Source organism: Dromiciops gliroides, chromosome 4, assembly GCF_019393635.1.
Source record: "Dromiciops gliroides isolate mDroGli1 chromosome 4, mDroGli1.pri, whole genome shotgun sequence".
Taxonomy (NCBI): Eukaryota; Metazoa; Chordata; class Mammalia; order Microbiotheria; family Microbiotheriidae; genus Dromiciops; species Dromiciops gliroides.
This window is the reverse complement of record NC_057864.1, coordinates 313,633,650-313,649,463: the sequence shown is the minus strand read 5'-3', so window position 1 is coordinate 313,649,463 and position 15,814 is coordinate 313,633,650. Positions and strand designations below refer to the sequence as shown.

The 15,814-nt window shown below is 40.3% G+C and overlaps 1 protein-coding gene and 1 non-coding gene across 2 annotated transcripts in view; both read left to right on the top strand.

Annotated features, from left to right (window-relative positions):
• GABRR1 (gamma-aminobutyric acid type A receptor subunit rho1) overlaps positions 1 to 15,814 on the top strand; it is a 66,612-nt gene that overhangs the window by 13,700 nt on the left and 37,098 nt on the right. Inside the window, exons 2-3 of the mRNA XM_044005618.1 lie at positions 10,318 to 10,371; positions 14,890 to 14,996. Coding sequence (XP_043861553.1) covers positions 10,318 to 10,371; positions 14,890 to 14,996 — 161 coding nt within the window. The remainder of the gene's footprint in view (positions 1 to 10,317; positions 10,372 to 14,889; positions 14,997 to 15,814) is intronic.
• On the top strand, positions 5,150 to 5,253 carry LOC122727056. The gene has a single exon (XR_006353024.1). It is a non-coding gene; the product is annotated as a U6 spliceosomal RNA (small nuclear RNA).

Sequence of the window (15,814 nt, the reverse complement as noted above, 5' to 3'; positions counted from 1 at the left end):
ACAGATTCCACTCTTATCTAGTTTATGAAAGGAACAGGCATTTGGGCCAGCTTTGCATTCCTTTCAGTGCTGGCTTACCGTGGTCAAAACAGACTATCTTTGCACAGTGTGAAATAGATATTTGTACAAGTGAGCAGCCATGTAAGGCTCTGGGAAACAGATAAGTTTGGCTGTGGTCATCCAAATTTCCCCCTTCCCTGTATTTCAGGTTCATGTGCAGCCCTAGCTATGGTACCTCTGGAGACTATATGCACACACACATATACATTTACATATATACACACACATGCACATATATACGCATACACACAAGACATACACACATAATATATAATACACATATAAACTATATACATAATACACATATAATACACCCATAATAACACACATATATGTGTGTGCGCATTGTTATATATGTGTATATATGTGTATACAAACACACACATATATAGTCATGAACTCAATCAGTGTGTTTGTCTTCCATAGAGTTTTTTGTATGGTCTATTACTATTCTCTGCTGCTCTAGAACCAGGAAATAGATTGAACATTTTGAAATAATAAAAAGAACAGAGCGTTTGGAGTCAAGGCTTAAATTCTATCTCAGATGCTTAGAGCTGTCACTGTGACTCAATGAGCCTCAGTTTCATCATCTGAAAAATGAGGATAATGGTACTTTCACTACATACCTCGAGGAGTTATTGTAGACAAAATGTTTTGTAAACCTTAAAGCACTATTTTAAAAATAGGGGTTAAGAGGTTATCTGATCAATCATGATGTGTTCTGTAGATGTGGCCTGAGAGCTATAGGTCTGGTTCTTCACAACTTAATACAATCCCCTATCACTGGAGATAACTTTCCTCAATTTTTTTTTTTTGTGATGCAATTGGGGTTAAGTGACTTGCCCAGGGTCACACAGCCAGCAGGTGTCAAGTGTCTGAGGCCAGATCTTAACTCAGGTCCTCCTGAATACAGGGCCAGCACTCTATCCACTGTGCCACCTAGCTGCCCCTCAACTCTTTTTTTAACTGTATTTTTTTCTGTTTTATTTTAAACAATTTAAAAACATTTTTATTTAAAGTTTTGAGTTCCAGATTCTATCCCTCCTTCCCTCCCTCCCCTCCCCCACCCTGAGGCAGTAAGCAATCAGATATGGGTTATACATAGGCACTTATGTAAAACATTTCCATATTAGTCCTTTTGTATTAGAAGACGAATAAAAGGGGCGGCTAGGTGGCACAGTGGATAAAGTACCGGCCCTGGATTCAGGAGTACCTGAGTTCAAATCCGGCCTCAGACACTTGACACTAACTAGCTGTGTGACCATGGGCAAGTCACTTAACCCCCATTGCCCCCCCCCCAAAAAAAACGAATAAAAGAAAAAAATGAAAGAGTGAAAAATAGCATGTTTCAGTCTGTATTCAATCAATATCAGTTTTTCCTCTGGAGGTGGATAGTATGTTTTATTAGTCCTTTGGGATTGTCTTGGATCACTGTATTGCTGAGAATAGCTAAGTCATTCACAGTTCTTCATCAAACAATATCACTGTTACTGTGTACAATGTTCTACTGTTTCTGTTCACTATGTATCAGTTCATGTGTCTTTCCAGGTTTTTCTGAAATCATCCTGCTTGTCATTTTTTTTAGCACCGTAATATTCCATCACCATCATATACCACAGCTTGTTTAGCCATTTCTCAATTGATGGACATTCCTTTGATTTCCAGTTCTTTGGAAATTGAGGGGATGCCCATCAATTGGGGAATGGCTGAACAAATTATGGTATATGAATGTAATGGAATACTATTGTGCTGTAAGAAACAATGAGCAGGCAGATTTCAGAGAGTGAGATGAGCAGAACCAGGAGAACATTGTAAACAGTATCAACAACATTGTGTATTGATCAACTGTGATAGACTTCATTCTCAGCAATACAATGGTCCAAGATAGTTTCAAAGGACTCATGATGGAAAATGCTCTCCAAATCCAGAAAAAAACCCCAACAACCTGTGGAATATAGATGCAGACTGGATCATACTATTTCTTTTGTTTTTGTTTTTTGAGGTTTTTCCTTTTTGCTCTGATTCTTCTAACACAGCATGACTAATGCAGAAATACATTTAATGTGATTGTACATATATAACCTATATCATATTGCTTGCTGTCTTGGTGGGAGGGAAGGGAGGGAGGGAGAAAAATTTGAAACTAGAAATCTTATAAAAACAAATGTTGAAAACTATCTCCATATGTATCTGGAAAATAATAAAATACTGTTATGACAAAAAAGATTTCCAATTCTTGGCCACCACAAAAAGACCTGCCATAAATATTTTTGCATAAATAGGTTCCTTTCCCTTTTTCTGGATGTCTTTGGGATATAGATCTGGCAGTGGTATTACTGCATTATGTAAGGGCCAAATTTAATATGGGGAGTGTTAATTGTGTGGCTCGCCATAATATTGGGGTAAGAAAGGAGATTAACAGCCTATTTAAAAAACAAAACAGGGTTTATTAATAGTAACAAATTTAAAACACAAGTGAGATTAATAGAACTAGGGACAAAGAAAAAGGGAATAGGGGAAGGAAAAAGATACAATCCGCAACTCACCACCACCACCTGGAAATCAGCAATTTCAAAGAGAACCCGCTGCACAGTGTTCCAGCATCTCACCCCTTCTACCACTCATGCCAGAGTGTGCTCTCTTCCCTTCTCTCTCCCAGAAGCTCCCTCTCTCACAGAAACAGGGTGACCACATACACACAGCCCTAAGCTAATTGGCTGGCAGCCCTGATTGACAGAAATAACAAGCGGTTCTACAAATGCCAGCTCCCCCAGCTTCTGGATACCGAAGATCACCTAACTGCCCTTACCAGGATTCCTTTCATTATAATTTGGCCAGACCCATGCAGGCATGCAGGTGTCCAGTGTGAGATGGGGTCACAGAAACCCCAAATTACAACTAATTCCTTACAATTAAAGGGTATGCACAGTTTTATAGCCCTTTGTTTCTCCTACTCTTAGCAAAAATCATATCATAGGGGGCAGCAAGGTGGCCCAGTGGATAGAGCACCGGCCCTGGATTCAGGAGGACCTGAGTTCAAATCCAACCTCAGACACTTAACACTTACTAGCCGTGTGACCCTGGGCAAGTCACTTAACCCCAATTGACCTGCAAAAAAAAAAAATCATATCATAGGACCTAAAGCTGGAAATCATTTAGTCCCTCATTTCTCAGGTGAGGTTAAATGACCTCCCCCAAATTACACAGGGAGTAAGTGACAGAGCTGGTATTTGAACCCCTCCTCTTTTGACTCTAAATCTATCATATTTTCCTGTACAATATCCAAAGATGGGCATCATCGTCACTTTAGGCCTCCCAAATCATAAGATTGTAGATGAAAAGATCATAAGTTTAGAGCTGGAAGGGACTTTGGAAATAATGAAAAGAACAGTGGATTTGGAGTCAAGGGTCTTGAGCTTAAATTCTAGCTTTGGTGCTTAAAACTGCCACTCAGTGAGTCTCAGTTCTTCATCTGCAAAATAAAGATAATGGTTCCTTCTCCTTGATAAATAGAGGAGTAAGAGCTTGGGCCCTTGTGTTGATGGAAGATGAGGAAAAAAACCCCTCTAAGCTTCCTGATCAACCCTTTTGTGGGCCAGCTAAGGAGACAGATGAGGTGTATCAAAAACAGAGCTGAACATGGGTTGACTAGCCCCAAGTCATGGAGTTGGGGTGGTCCCACTCTGCGGCAGCAATAACATTTCCCAGAAGAAGCAGCAAGAAGAGCTTTCTCTGAAGGCAGCTAAGAAGCCAGAAAACAACAATCCAAAGAACTGGTGGCTGGTGGCTCCAGAGGCAGAGAGCAGAAGTACAGGTAAACATTCAGTGGACAACAACTATGGAAGTTGAGTGGTGAAGGTCCAGGGGTTTCTGGACAGTAACACATCTAAATGATGGTGGAACTCAAGCAGGAGTTTTCCACTGATGACAGAAAAAGATGCCACTGGTACTGAGACCCTCCCTCACCTGAAACCAAAAATTTTCCATGCCTTTGTTCCCTTGATTCACCTGTGTGTGATTTTTTTTCCTAAAAGGACTGAGTCTACCTATTTCACCCTGACTGGAAGTGTAGAGGCTACACAGAATCCAGTCCCACTCTGATCTGATAAGTACTGGAGCTTTAATCAGCTTGGTTTCCAACTTGGGTTGATTCATTCTTCCTTATGCAACCTGGTAGCCTTGAATTAATGCCAAGATTAGTGCAAGCACTGGATCAGCTTAGACCACTGCAACTCAGAACTCCTGAACTCAGGTTATCCACAAGCTTCTACCTATTCAGTAGCAGGTGGATTATAAAAGTGAACCACCATGCCCAGCTGTCTACTTGTCTGTGGGAGTTTGTGCTTATTTGTGTATTGGGGCTGAAAATTATTCTACTGTGGATTTCTCCATCCCCTTTATTTATTGTGCTATTTCATCTCATTTACATACTTTGCTATTTGACTTATAGTTTCTGCCTAATCTGTAACTAGTGTAGGCACTGAAGGAGGGCTGGAGACAGATTTCTCCCAGACAATGAACTGAAGTAATATGTGATTCAATAGTGGAGGGGGATTTGTTGTTGTTCAGTCATTTTTTTCAGAGGTGTCTGACTCTTCATGACCCTATCTGGGGTTTTCTTGGCAAAGATACTGGCAAGGTTTGCCTCTTCCTTCTCCTGCTCATTTTACAGAGGAGGAAACAGGCTAACAGGTGATTTGCCCAGGGTCATACAGCTAGTAAGTGTCTAAGGCCAGATTTGAACTCATGAAGATGAGTCTTCCTGACTCCAGGCCTGGTACTCTATCCACTGTCCCACTGAGCGGCCCAGTGGAGGGGGATACCTGTTACATACTGAAAGGTTCTTCTGGCCTTTGATTAGGCTCATACAAAAGGTTTGGGTACAGCTGAGGAAAAGTGGGTATCTTCTTTCAAGGCTCACATTGCTTTAATATTTTCATTTCTCTGCTTTCAGACATTCCTTAGGTCAGTTGAGATCTAATAGCATCTTACATCTGGCATTTTCTTAAATGCCATAGAGGTCTAGAGTGGAAGAATTTAATTGGCAAAAAGGGAGAGGAGACATAATAGCTTTTAACAAAACAGTAGACTGCTCACTTTGGCAGCACCTGTACTAGAATTGAAATGATACCGAGTTTAGCACAGTTTCTGCAGAAGGATAACAATAAAATTCTTGAAGAATTCCATATTTTTGGTAAAATTACAACAAAATGGTTTTTTAAAAAAACAATAGACCTATTTAGACCCTATCTTAACTATTATTAGACAGTTCCTTCTTTGTCTCAGTAAGAGTAAGTTTCTCCTGGAGTTAATTTTCAAAGAATTTAGGTGACTGATTATATCTAGGAGTTACTATTTAAAAACAAGAATTGTGTTTGAATGTAGGTCTGGTCTGAAAGTACATATCCCAATCTACAGTATTGTAGGCTTTTATTGAAGTTTGAGTAGGACATACCATTCCTTACTTACATTGGATCTGGGTCAGGACTAGGCTTTCAAATTCTTCAGAACACCTTCCATTCTACCTTGACCCCAGTCTAGAGAACCTACTTTCCTAATATATTCCCTTGGTTAGCTTGTAGCTTGAGATTATTTATATAAGTTCATAACTGCCTCCCCTAGAAATAGAACAGGACAGATTAGGAGAGGAGGCTGGGGATCATTAAATCAGTATCTGTGTGATGGTAGGTCTGGTTACTTGCTAATTCAGTAAGTGAACTAATTTGGAAGATCCATTGGAATAATTTTTGAAACCCAAGGAAGCAAACTCTGATTTTCCTTGATTCAGAAATTCTACAGTTTAAACTTCCTTCTAGTACAATTTACCTACCTCGCCTTCCCCTGAAAGTTCTGGTTTTTAAAAAAAATTAAACATTGTTGGCACTTTGTTCTTTTTACAACGGAGTTATTTCTAGTGGTATTTGTTGTTGTTGTTTAGTCATTTCAGTTGTTTCATACTCTCGGTGACCGCTTTTTTGGGTTTTCTTGGCAGAGATTCTAGAGTGGTTTGCTATTTCCTACTCTAGCTCATTTTACAGATGAAGAAACTGAGGCAAACAGATTTAAGTAACATTCCCAGGGTCATACAGCTAGTAAGTGTCTGAGGCCAGATTTGCACTTAGGTCTTTTTTATTCCAGGCCTGGCACTCTATCCTCTGTGCCATCTAGCTGCCCTTTCTAGTGGTATAATCTATTGGAAATGCCAGTCTTGGAGTCAAGAAGTCCTGGGCCTGACACAGAATGGTTATGTAAACCTGGGCAAGTATTTTAACCATTCAATGGCCCAAACTATCCTCTCAGACTATAAATTACAGAGGAATTACTAATCTACGGTGGTGGAGTGAATTTCTACACTGGGAGTTATACCAATGGAATCAAAGGAAAAGAAAAGAAAGAAACAAAAAAGAAAAACAACCTACTACTTCTCTCCCTTCCACTGAAATTTATCTTGTAATAAAGAAAAAAAAAGTTAAAACTGAGTAATCACCTCTGCAAAGGTATCCAAATTTTATAGCTGTAGTCCCTTTCCTCTCTACTGAGGGGAAGGAACTATGTTATATCATCTTTTCTCCAGGACCAAGAATGGTCACAGAAATTAATCAGAGTTCCATCTAGATTACTTTTTTTTTGGTGAGGCAATTGGGGTTGTGACTTGCCCAGGGTCACACAGCTAGTAAGGGTCAAGTGCCTGAGTCCAGACCTGAACTCAGGTCCTCCTGACTCCAGGGCTGGTGATCTATCCACTTCGACACCTAGCTGCACCGCCCCCCCCCATATAGATTACTTTTAATCATGTTTTGATCTACAGAAAAATAAGTTGCCAGAAGTGAAAAACAGTTCAGGTGCCTATAGACAAGGGTATTGTTCAAAGACATTTGTTCACATGATTGTGGGAAGTGATGAGGTAAATGTGAGCTGGTGAGGTCATCAATAGAGAAAATGAAGAGAGAAAAACGAAGAGGGACCTGGACAGAACCTACAGTTAGTAGTTATGTCATGACTTGGATGATGAATCATCAGAAGAGACAGAGGCTGAGAAATCATACAGGTAGGAGGAGAACCAGGAAGGAATTGTATCCCCAAAACCCAGAGAAGGGAGATTATCCCAGAGGAGAAGGCATCTATGATCAAGTACAATAGAAATGTCAAAGGGGATCTTAAGGAGAGAGTTGGTTAACTTTGGGGAGAGGAGTTTCAGTTGAGTGAGGATATTGAAGACCAGATTTCAGGGGATTAAGAAGAGAATGTAGAGAAAGTAAACATATGTGGATTTTTCAAGAAGTTTGGCTGAATAAGGGAGGAGAAATATAGGACCAAAGCAAGCAGAGATGGTAGAACCTTATAAGAATTTTTGGAGGATGGAAGGGACTTGGGTGTGTTTGTAGGCAGCAGGAAGAGATTAAAAAGAGAGAAAGAGGGGATGATAATGGGGGCAATCTGCTGTAGATAGAAGGGGTGGAATCAGGGGTACATACAGGAGTTGGTCTTGGTGAGGAGTGGTACTGCCTCTTCAGAGCAAAAGGTTGGGGATGATGTCAGGGAATAGAGAGTTGAGGAAGAGAGAAGAGAGAGTTGTTCATTGGGCAACCTCATTTTTTGGGATAAGTATGAAGATATCAGATGAAAGTTTGGGGAAGAGGTACCATTAGAGGCTTGAGTAGGAAAGAGATTTTTAATAGCCATTATGGGTAGTAGAAGGAAGGAAGGAAGGAAGGAAGGAAGGAAGGAAGGAAGGAAGGAAGGAAGGAAGGAAAGGAGACACAGTCAATTTTTAAGTGCCTACTATGTGCCAGTCCTGTGCTAAGCATTTTACAAAAATTATCTTATTTGACCCTCATGACAAACCTGGGAGGTAGGTGTCACACACACACACACACACACACACACACACACACACACGTTTATATATTGTCTCTCTGATAGAATATCGGATTCTTGAAGGCAAGGACTATTTATTTATTTTTTTTGGTATTTCATTGCTTGATACAGCACTTGGCACATAGTAGGCATTTAATAAATGCCTCCACCTTGGGTAATGGTGGGAAATAAGTATATTTTGACTCATCACTTCCTAATGAGATACAACATATTGCTCCAAATGATGACAACAATTAATTAATCAGCAAACGTTTATTAAGTAATAATTGACTTTCAACTCATTTGATGAATCAAATTGTGATAATTTCCCACTTTCACAGGAGTGTCTGAAAATAGACTCTAGAGATCACTTCTCTGTCTTGTTTTTAGCTAGAAATTAGATGTTTACTTCAAATAGTGGTGCCTATACTAAGGAAGAATTACAACCTACTCTACCACATTTTCTTTGAGATGATATTCTAATAGACAAGGTAGCATAGTGGATAGAACATTGGATTCGGAATCATGAAGATGTGGGTTCAAGTTTCACCTGTGACACAAACTGGTAAATCTACCTGGAACAAGTCACTATCCCTTCAGCCTCAGGCAACTCTCTAAGACTGAGTGGCAGTGAGCAATTAATTGCTTTAGCAGAGATAGTTTCTACATTAGAAATTCATTTATTGGTATAACAAAAATATACTTCTCTTTTGGAAAAGCTTGAGGAAGGAATGAGATCATTGGATTAAAAAACCATTTTCATGAACATTGTTGTAAGGTTTCTTTCTTTTACATCAATTAGTCCTAACTCCCTTCCCAAAAGTCACCTGCTGTATTTACTATTTTCACCATTTTACTCTTTTTAGAGATTATAAGATTATAAAAAGAAGTTATAATTGCTACCCTTCTGGCAATAAGCTACACATCTTCCAACAGAGTACAATGTCTAGGTTTTGATATGTGAACAATAGGTGTCCCCAGCTCCCTTACAAGGTAAGGTAATAAATATCTTATAATTCAAGGCAATAAATGCCTATCGGATAGAAAATAGCCTTTACTTTATCTCATAGAAAATGAAGCAGATACAAGAAACTCACAGGTGTACACAAACAATTACAGTAGGAGGTACTACTGTGAAGTAGAAGAAATTTGTTCAAATCGGTCTCCAGCCATCCTCCCAATACTTCCTTCCTACCCTCTTCTGAGCATCCCTATTTCTGTCAAAGGTACCACCTTCCTTGTAGTTACCTAGACTCACAACCTTGGGCTCACTCTAGACTTTTTACTCTTATTCACTCCACATACCAAATAAATTATCTGTCTATATAACATCTCTTCCAATTGTCCCCTTCTCTCCACTCACATAACTATTTACCTAGTTCAGGGTCTCATCAACTTTTGTCTGGACTATGGCAATAGCCTACTAATTAGTGTTTCTGACTCAGGTTTCTCCTCAAGCCAACTCATTCCTCGCATAGCTGCCAAGGCAATTTTTCCTAAACCATAGGTCTGGTAATGTCACCTTTTTTACTTGGTAAATGCAGTGGCTCTCTATTACCTGTAAACTCTTCTGTTATTTAAAGCCCTTCACAACCTATTCTTCACTTACCTTTCCAGTTTTTTACACATTACTTCTTTTTACACAAACCAAACTGGTTTTCTTACTGTTGCTTATATGTGGCAGCACCCCATCTTCCATCTCTATACCTTTGCCTCAGTTCCTTTTGCCTAATGTGCATACGTCCTCCAACTCTTAGAATCCCAAGTTTATTTCAAGACTCACCCCAAGTGTCACCTTCTACATGATCCTCTCAGATGCTATTGCTTTCTTTCTAAATTACCTTGGATTGTGTGTGTGTGTGCGCGTGTGTGCTTGAGGCTGTGCACATGCATGTTGTCTGCTAAAGATAGATTGTAACCTCCTTGAGGGCAGGGATTGGATCACTTTTGTGTTCATATCCCCCAATGCCTTGCAAAGTGCTTTGCATATAGTTGATGCCTAATGAATTCTTTTTTTTTTTTTGCTTTTTCAACTTTATTTTAGAAAAAAAATCCAGTCCCCCCTCCCATTGCCCCCCTCCCCAGCATAATTTAAATAATTAGTAAGATACAAAAGCTGCCCCCTCCTCCCCACGCCCTCCTGGGGTGGGTGGGGGCCTCCTACAGCCCAATGCCTAATGAATTCTTTTTTTTTTTTTTTAGTGAGGCAATTGGGGTTAAGTGACTTGCCCAGGGTCACACAGCTAGTAAGTGTCAAGTGGCCGGATTTGAACTCAGGTCCTCCTGACTCCAGGGCCGGTGCTCTATCCACTGCGCCACCTAGCCGCCCCGCCTAATGAATTCTTATTCATTGGTCAAATCATATTTCTTCCTTTTAAAACTTTATTTTTGTTTTTACAGCAGACCTCAAAGGCAGAGGAGAGAAGTACATGAGGAGACACACAAGCAAGGAAGGTATGGTCATTCATTCAACATTTATTAATCAATGAAGCATTTATTAAGTGCCTACTATAGTCCAGGCACTGTGTTAAGTTCTGGGACCCAAGTACCAAAGAAGGAACTGATCTCATTTTGCATTCTAATGGGGAAGACAAATACATATGATATATACAACATAAATACTAAGTGAATCTAAAGATTCTAAAGGATCTAAAAAGATCTTTACAGGTTAGATATTGGGCTGAATCTACTAAGATGCAATTCAATAGGAATAAATGCAAAGTCCTTCTCTTGGGTATAAAAATTAAACTTCACAAATATAATATAGTGGAAGTATGAGTAGAAAGCAGTTATTTTTTTTTTTTTTTTTTAGTGAGGCAATTGGGGTTAAGTGACTTGCCCAGGGTCACACAGCTAGTAAGTGTTAAGTGTCTGAGGCTGGATTTGAACTCAGGTACTCCTGACTCCAGGGCTGGTGCTCTATCCACTGTGCCACCTAGCTGCCCCGAAAGAAGTTATTCTTAAAAAGAGCTGAGGGTTTTATTGTTCAGTCATGTTGGACTCTTCATGATCCCATGGATTTGTCCATGGGGTTTTCTTGGCAGAGATACTGGAGTGAGTAGTTTGCTATTTCCTTCTCTAGTGTGTCCCCATTTTACAGATAAGGAACTGAGGCAAATACAGGTTAAGTACTTTGCCCCCAGTCACATAGCTAGTAAGTGTCTGAGGCTGGAATTAAATTCATTCCTGATTCAAGGCCTGAGGGGGATAGGAGCTTTAGTGGAATACTAGCTAAAGATGAGACAGCAACTGCTTATGGCAGCCAGGAATACTAATGTAGTCTTGCCCTACAATCAATCTATCTATATTTATTAAGTGCCAACTATATACCAGGGATTATACTAAGTGCTGGGGATACACAAAAGAGGAAAAAGACAGTCCCTGCCCTCAAGTTGCTTACAATCTAATGGGAAAGACAGCATACAAACAAATATATACAAATATATATATATATATACATATATATGCTATATATGAGATAAATAGGAAATTATTAATAGAGGGAAGGCACTAGAATTAAGAGGGGTCAGAGAAGGTTTCTTGTAGAAAGGTGAGATACAAAAAGGGGCATAATTTCCAGTCATGGGGAGATGATAGTCTCACTTTACTATGCCCTTATCAGACCTCATCTGAAGCATTGTGTCCAGTTCTGGGCACCACAATTTAAGAAAGACACTGATAAACTGCAGAGAGTCCAAAGGGAGACAACCAGGGTGAGAAAGGGTTGAGTGCATGCTGTATAAGGATTTCTTGAAGGAACTGGTCATGATTACCCTTGAGAAGAGAAGATTCAGGTTGAGGTGGGGGTAGGAGAGGGGACAATATTCAAGTATTTGAAGGATTATCATATAGATCAGATTTATTCTGTTTGGCCTCAGAGGCAAAATCAGGGGCAATGGGGTGGGGGGGAAGGGTAGTTTCAAAGAGAAAAATTTATCCCCAGCACTTAGTATAGTGCCTGGTATATAGTTGGCACTTAATAAATATGGATTGATTGATTGTAGGGCAAGACTACATTAGTATTTCTGGCTGCCATATGCTGTTGTCAAGAAAAACTTTCTAATAACTAGAGCTTTCCAAACACGTAACAGACTTCCTTAAGAGACGGTGGGTCCTACCTTCTTTGAGGTCTTCAAGCAGAGGTTGTAGTATCACTTGATGGTTATGTGTTAGGAGTGGGCCTAATGCTAGCACCTGTTAGTTCTGTGATTTAAACGTGGCACTTACAAGTCATTGAAGAGATAACAAAAGGAAGTTTACTTTGCCCTATAATAGCAAAAATATGCAACAAGTATACCATGGCCTGGTCTCCATATGGAAAGGACGCTGGTCAGCAGGACCAGGGACGGTGACTTGAAGAGTCTTCAGAAATCCACCAAGTTGGAGGTGCCCAGACTCCTCATGGGTGGGACTTTTTATGCCCTTAGATGGTCAAGAAGCTTCATCAAATAAGCAAGGGTCAAACAAGTCCCAAGAAGAGCTTTGTTTCCTTTTAGGGAAGACATCCCTTTTATGGGGAAATGGAGGGAATGCTGGTTCTATCAGTATTTTATGATGGGGATTCTTTGGGTAAATGATTTAGATCATACAGACAATGATTTCCCTTAGAACTTTGAAATTTTATGGTTCTGTGACGTGAAGTTGGTTGCTCCGATTATTGGGGAGAATATAGTTCATATCAAGAATAAACTATTTAGGGGTAGCTAGGTGGTACAGTGGATAAAGCACCAGCCCTGGATTCAGGAAGACCTGAGTTCAAATCCGGCCTCAGACAATTAACACTTACTAGCTGTGTGACCCTGGGCAAGTCACTTAATCCTCATTGCCCTGCCCCCCCCCAAATAATAAACTATTAGATAAAGGAGATGGATTGGGGCAGAACTAAAATTAGAAAGCAATGGGAGCTTGATGTGAAGATGGGTCAGGTGACTAATCATTTTTGAGAATGCTATTCTGTGAACTGAATTTTAGGGTAAGAAGGAATGAAATGAAGTCATCTCCTATGGTGTATATAAATTAGGGTTTGGGCTCTTATAAATAGGGTCAGACAACTCCCATGAAGCTGGCCAGACAAATTCTTCCCATGCTGGCATTTCTAGAAGCAGTAGATGACTTCTCTGTCTTCACTTTCTTTTTTTTTAATAATAAAATATTTTTTATTTAAAGTTTTCGATTCCAAATTTTATCCCTCCTTCCACTACCCCCTCCCTGAGGTGGTAAGCAATCAGATATAGGTTATACATTCTTCACTTTCTTTCTACTCTTCCCAAAGTACAAAAAGAGGCAGGCTATATCATAGTCTTAATATCACAGTTTTAATGTTGTAAAAATTATGATTTGATTCAAAGAGGATCTTCCAGACTCTCTGAATCAGAGCTATCTTAAGGAGGAAGCATTTACCTTGTGTTGGCATGAGAAAAGGAAGAGAAGAAGGAAGGGAGAAAGGAAGGGAAGTCAATGAGATGGGGAGAAAAGAGAAAACAGAGAGAACAGAAGTAGGGGGAAGTAAGGCAAGTAATGAAAAAGAGAAGGAAAGGAAGGGAAAGGGATATGAGGAGGCAAGGGGAAAAGATAGAAGAAATGGAAGGAAGGAAACATAGGGAAGGGAAAGAGGACAGGTGGAAAGGAGGAAGGTAGAGGCAGAAGGAAGGACTAGTCTTTTGCTGCTGTTGTGGGGCAATGAGGGTTAAGTGACTTTTCCAGGTAAGTGATTTACACAGGTAAGTAAGTGTCAAGTGTCTGAGGCTGGGTTTGAACTCGGGTCCTCCTGAATCCAGGGCAGGTGCTTTATCCACTGCACCAGCTAGCTACCCCCAGGACTAGTCTTTTTTAAAAGTGTATCCCTTCCCACTCCCCAAACGGATTTAGAGCAGCTCAGATGGAATCTGGGGATGGGAAGGAAGTCTTCAGTTCATTTTTGATCCACTGACAAAAGAAGGACTATTACTCAGTTACCTTCTTCTTGTGCTAGAGAAGTTTCAGGAGAACTGAGACCTTTTTGGAGGTGGGGGTGGGAGTGAGGGAGAGGGCTCTGTTTGAGCTTGGATGTTCTGGCTCAAGGGTGGGTGATACTGCTGCCATTTCAGCAGTCTCTGGAGTAAACCTGCCTCTACCTCCTCCTGCCTCATTCACCTCTGAAGAGAGTGCCTGAGGCTAATGATTAGAGGGGTGTCTGGACATGCAGGCCATTGTTGAACTTTCCATTTGGGAGAACTGATACCAGATGGTGATTTTGCCTCTCATCCTCCCATCCCTGTCCAAGAGAGCTTATGTTAAATCCAAAGCTCACTAATTCTTAGCAGTTCATTTACATTTCTGTTCAATTAGTCTTGAAAGCAGGCATAAAATAAGTGTGGTCAAACATAGGACTCTCTGGTTTGCATGTGTTTCATTATTTAGAAAGGAGTTCAAAGGGAGAAGCAGTGGCTAGCAGGTTATACATACACAGAGACTGAGACTGAGAAAACAGAATGTCAGCCCCTATCTGAGGGGCTCTGTAGCTAAATGGAAGAGAATTTTATTGGTTTATATTCCATAACTTCCCCAAATCAGGAGAGAGATTAAATGAATCCCATCACCTCAGACAAAAAAATGAGCCATGAATAAACAGTTTTAAGTGGTAAGGGTTTGGGTGAATAATAGAAGCAAGAGGAAGCTCCCTCGGGTATATTTCTCCTCTCTTGTTTCTCTGTACATGCTCAGAGACACCTTGCTCCATGGAGCAGAAGACAGTGATCAGAAAGAAAATAAAAGGAGGTAGAGAATGGCTAGAAAAAGAATGGCTCTGCCCACTTGAGGATAGGAGCCAGAGAGAAGGAGTAGCTGGTTTCCTCTTCAGTCAAACATCTTTATAACCCAAACATCACTATAAAAACCACCACCACCAAAACACCATTCATAAGCATCACTACGGAAAACAAACACGTCTTATTTATGCAGAAGGGGATGAGTGACTCTGTGTTTTCTGTGTAGCTCAATATTGAAACGAAGCCCCGACATCACCAAGTCTCCACTGACAAAATCCGAGCAACTTCTGAGAATAGATGACCATGACTTCAGCATGAGGCCTGGCTTCGGAGGTATGGAGAATGGACCTTTGCTGCTCCTCTTTTATCTGTCTGACATGGGTGAAAAGCTAAGCGAAACTATGTCATTAAGTCTTCTCTTCTCAAATAATGGTTTTCTGCCATTGGACTTCGTGGGCCAGCCAAGTAAGCAAGAATCCAGTGAGCGTCTGCTGAATGCCCTCCCTGATCTTAGTCAAATAGGGCAGGTGCTATCAGGTGAGGGTATCACAGGGCACTCACTCCATGACTCTCTGGATTGGCACTGTTTTCTTTTTTTAATTTTTTTTAGTTAATTTTATTTCATTAATTATTTCCCAATTACATGTAAAACATTTTTTTTAACAGTCATTTAAATTTTTTTGTGTGTTTCCAATGCTCTCCGTCCCTCCTGCCCTTCCCCCTTCTTGAGAAGGCAAGCAATTTGATTTCAGTTATACATGTGAGGTCATGTAAAACATATTTCTACATTAGCCATGTTGCAAAAGAAAATAAAAAACAAGACAATAAGAATAGAGAATTTTTAAAAAAGCATGCTTCAATATGCATTTAGAGTTCACTACTTCTCTCTCTGGAGGTGGATTGCATTTTTCATCATGGATCCTTTGGAATTGTCTTGGATCATTGTACTGATCAGAGTAGCTACGTCCTTGACAGTTGATCATTGTTACAATATATCTGTTACAGGGGCAGCTAGGTGGTGCAGTGAATTGAGCCCTGGCCCTGGAGTCAGGAGGACCTAAGTTCAAATTAGGCTTCAGATACTAGCTGTGTGACCCTGGGCAAATCACTTAACCCTATTTGCTCTCTGTCTCTGTCTGTCTCTGTCTCTC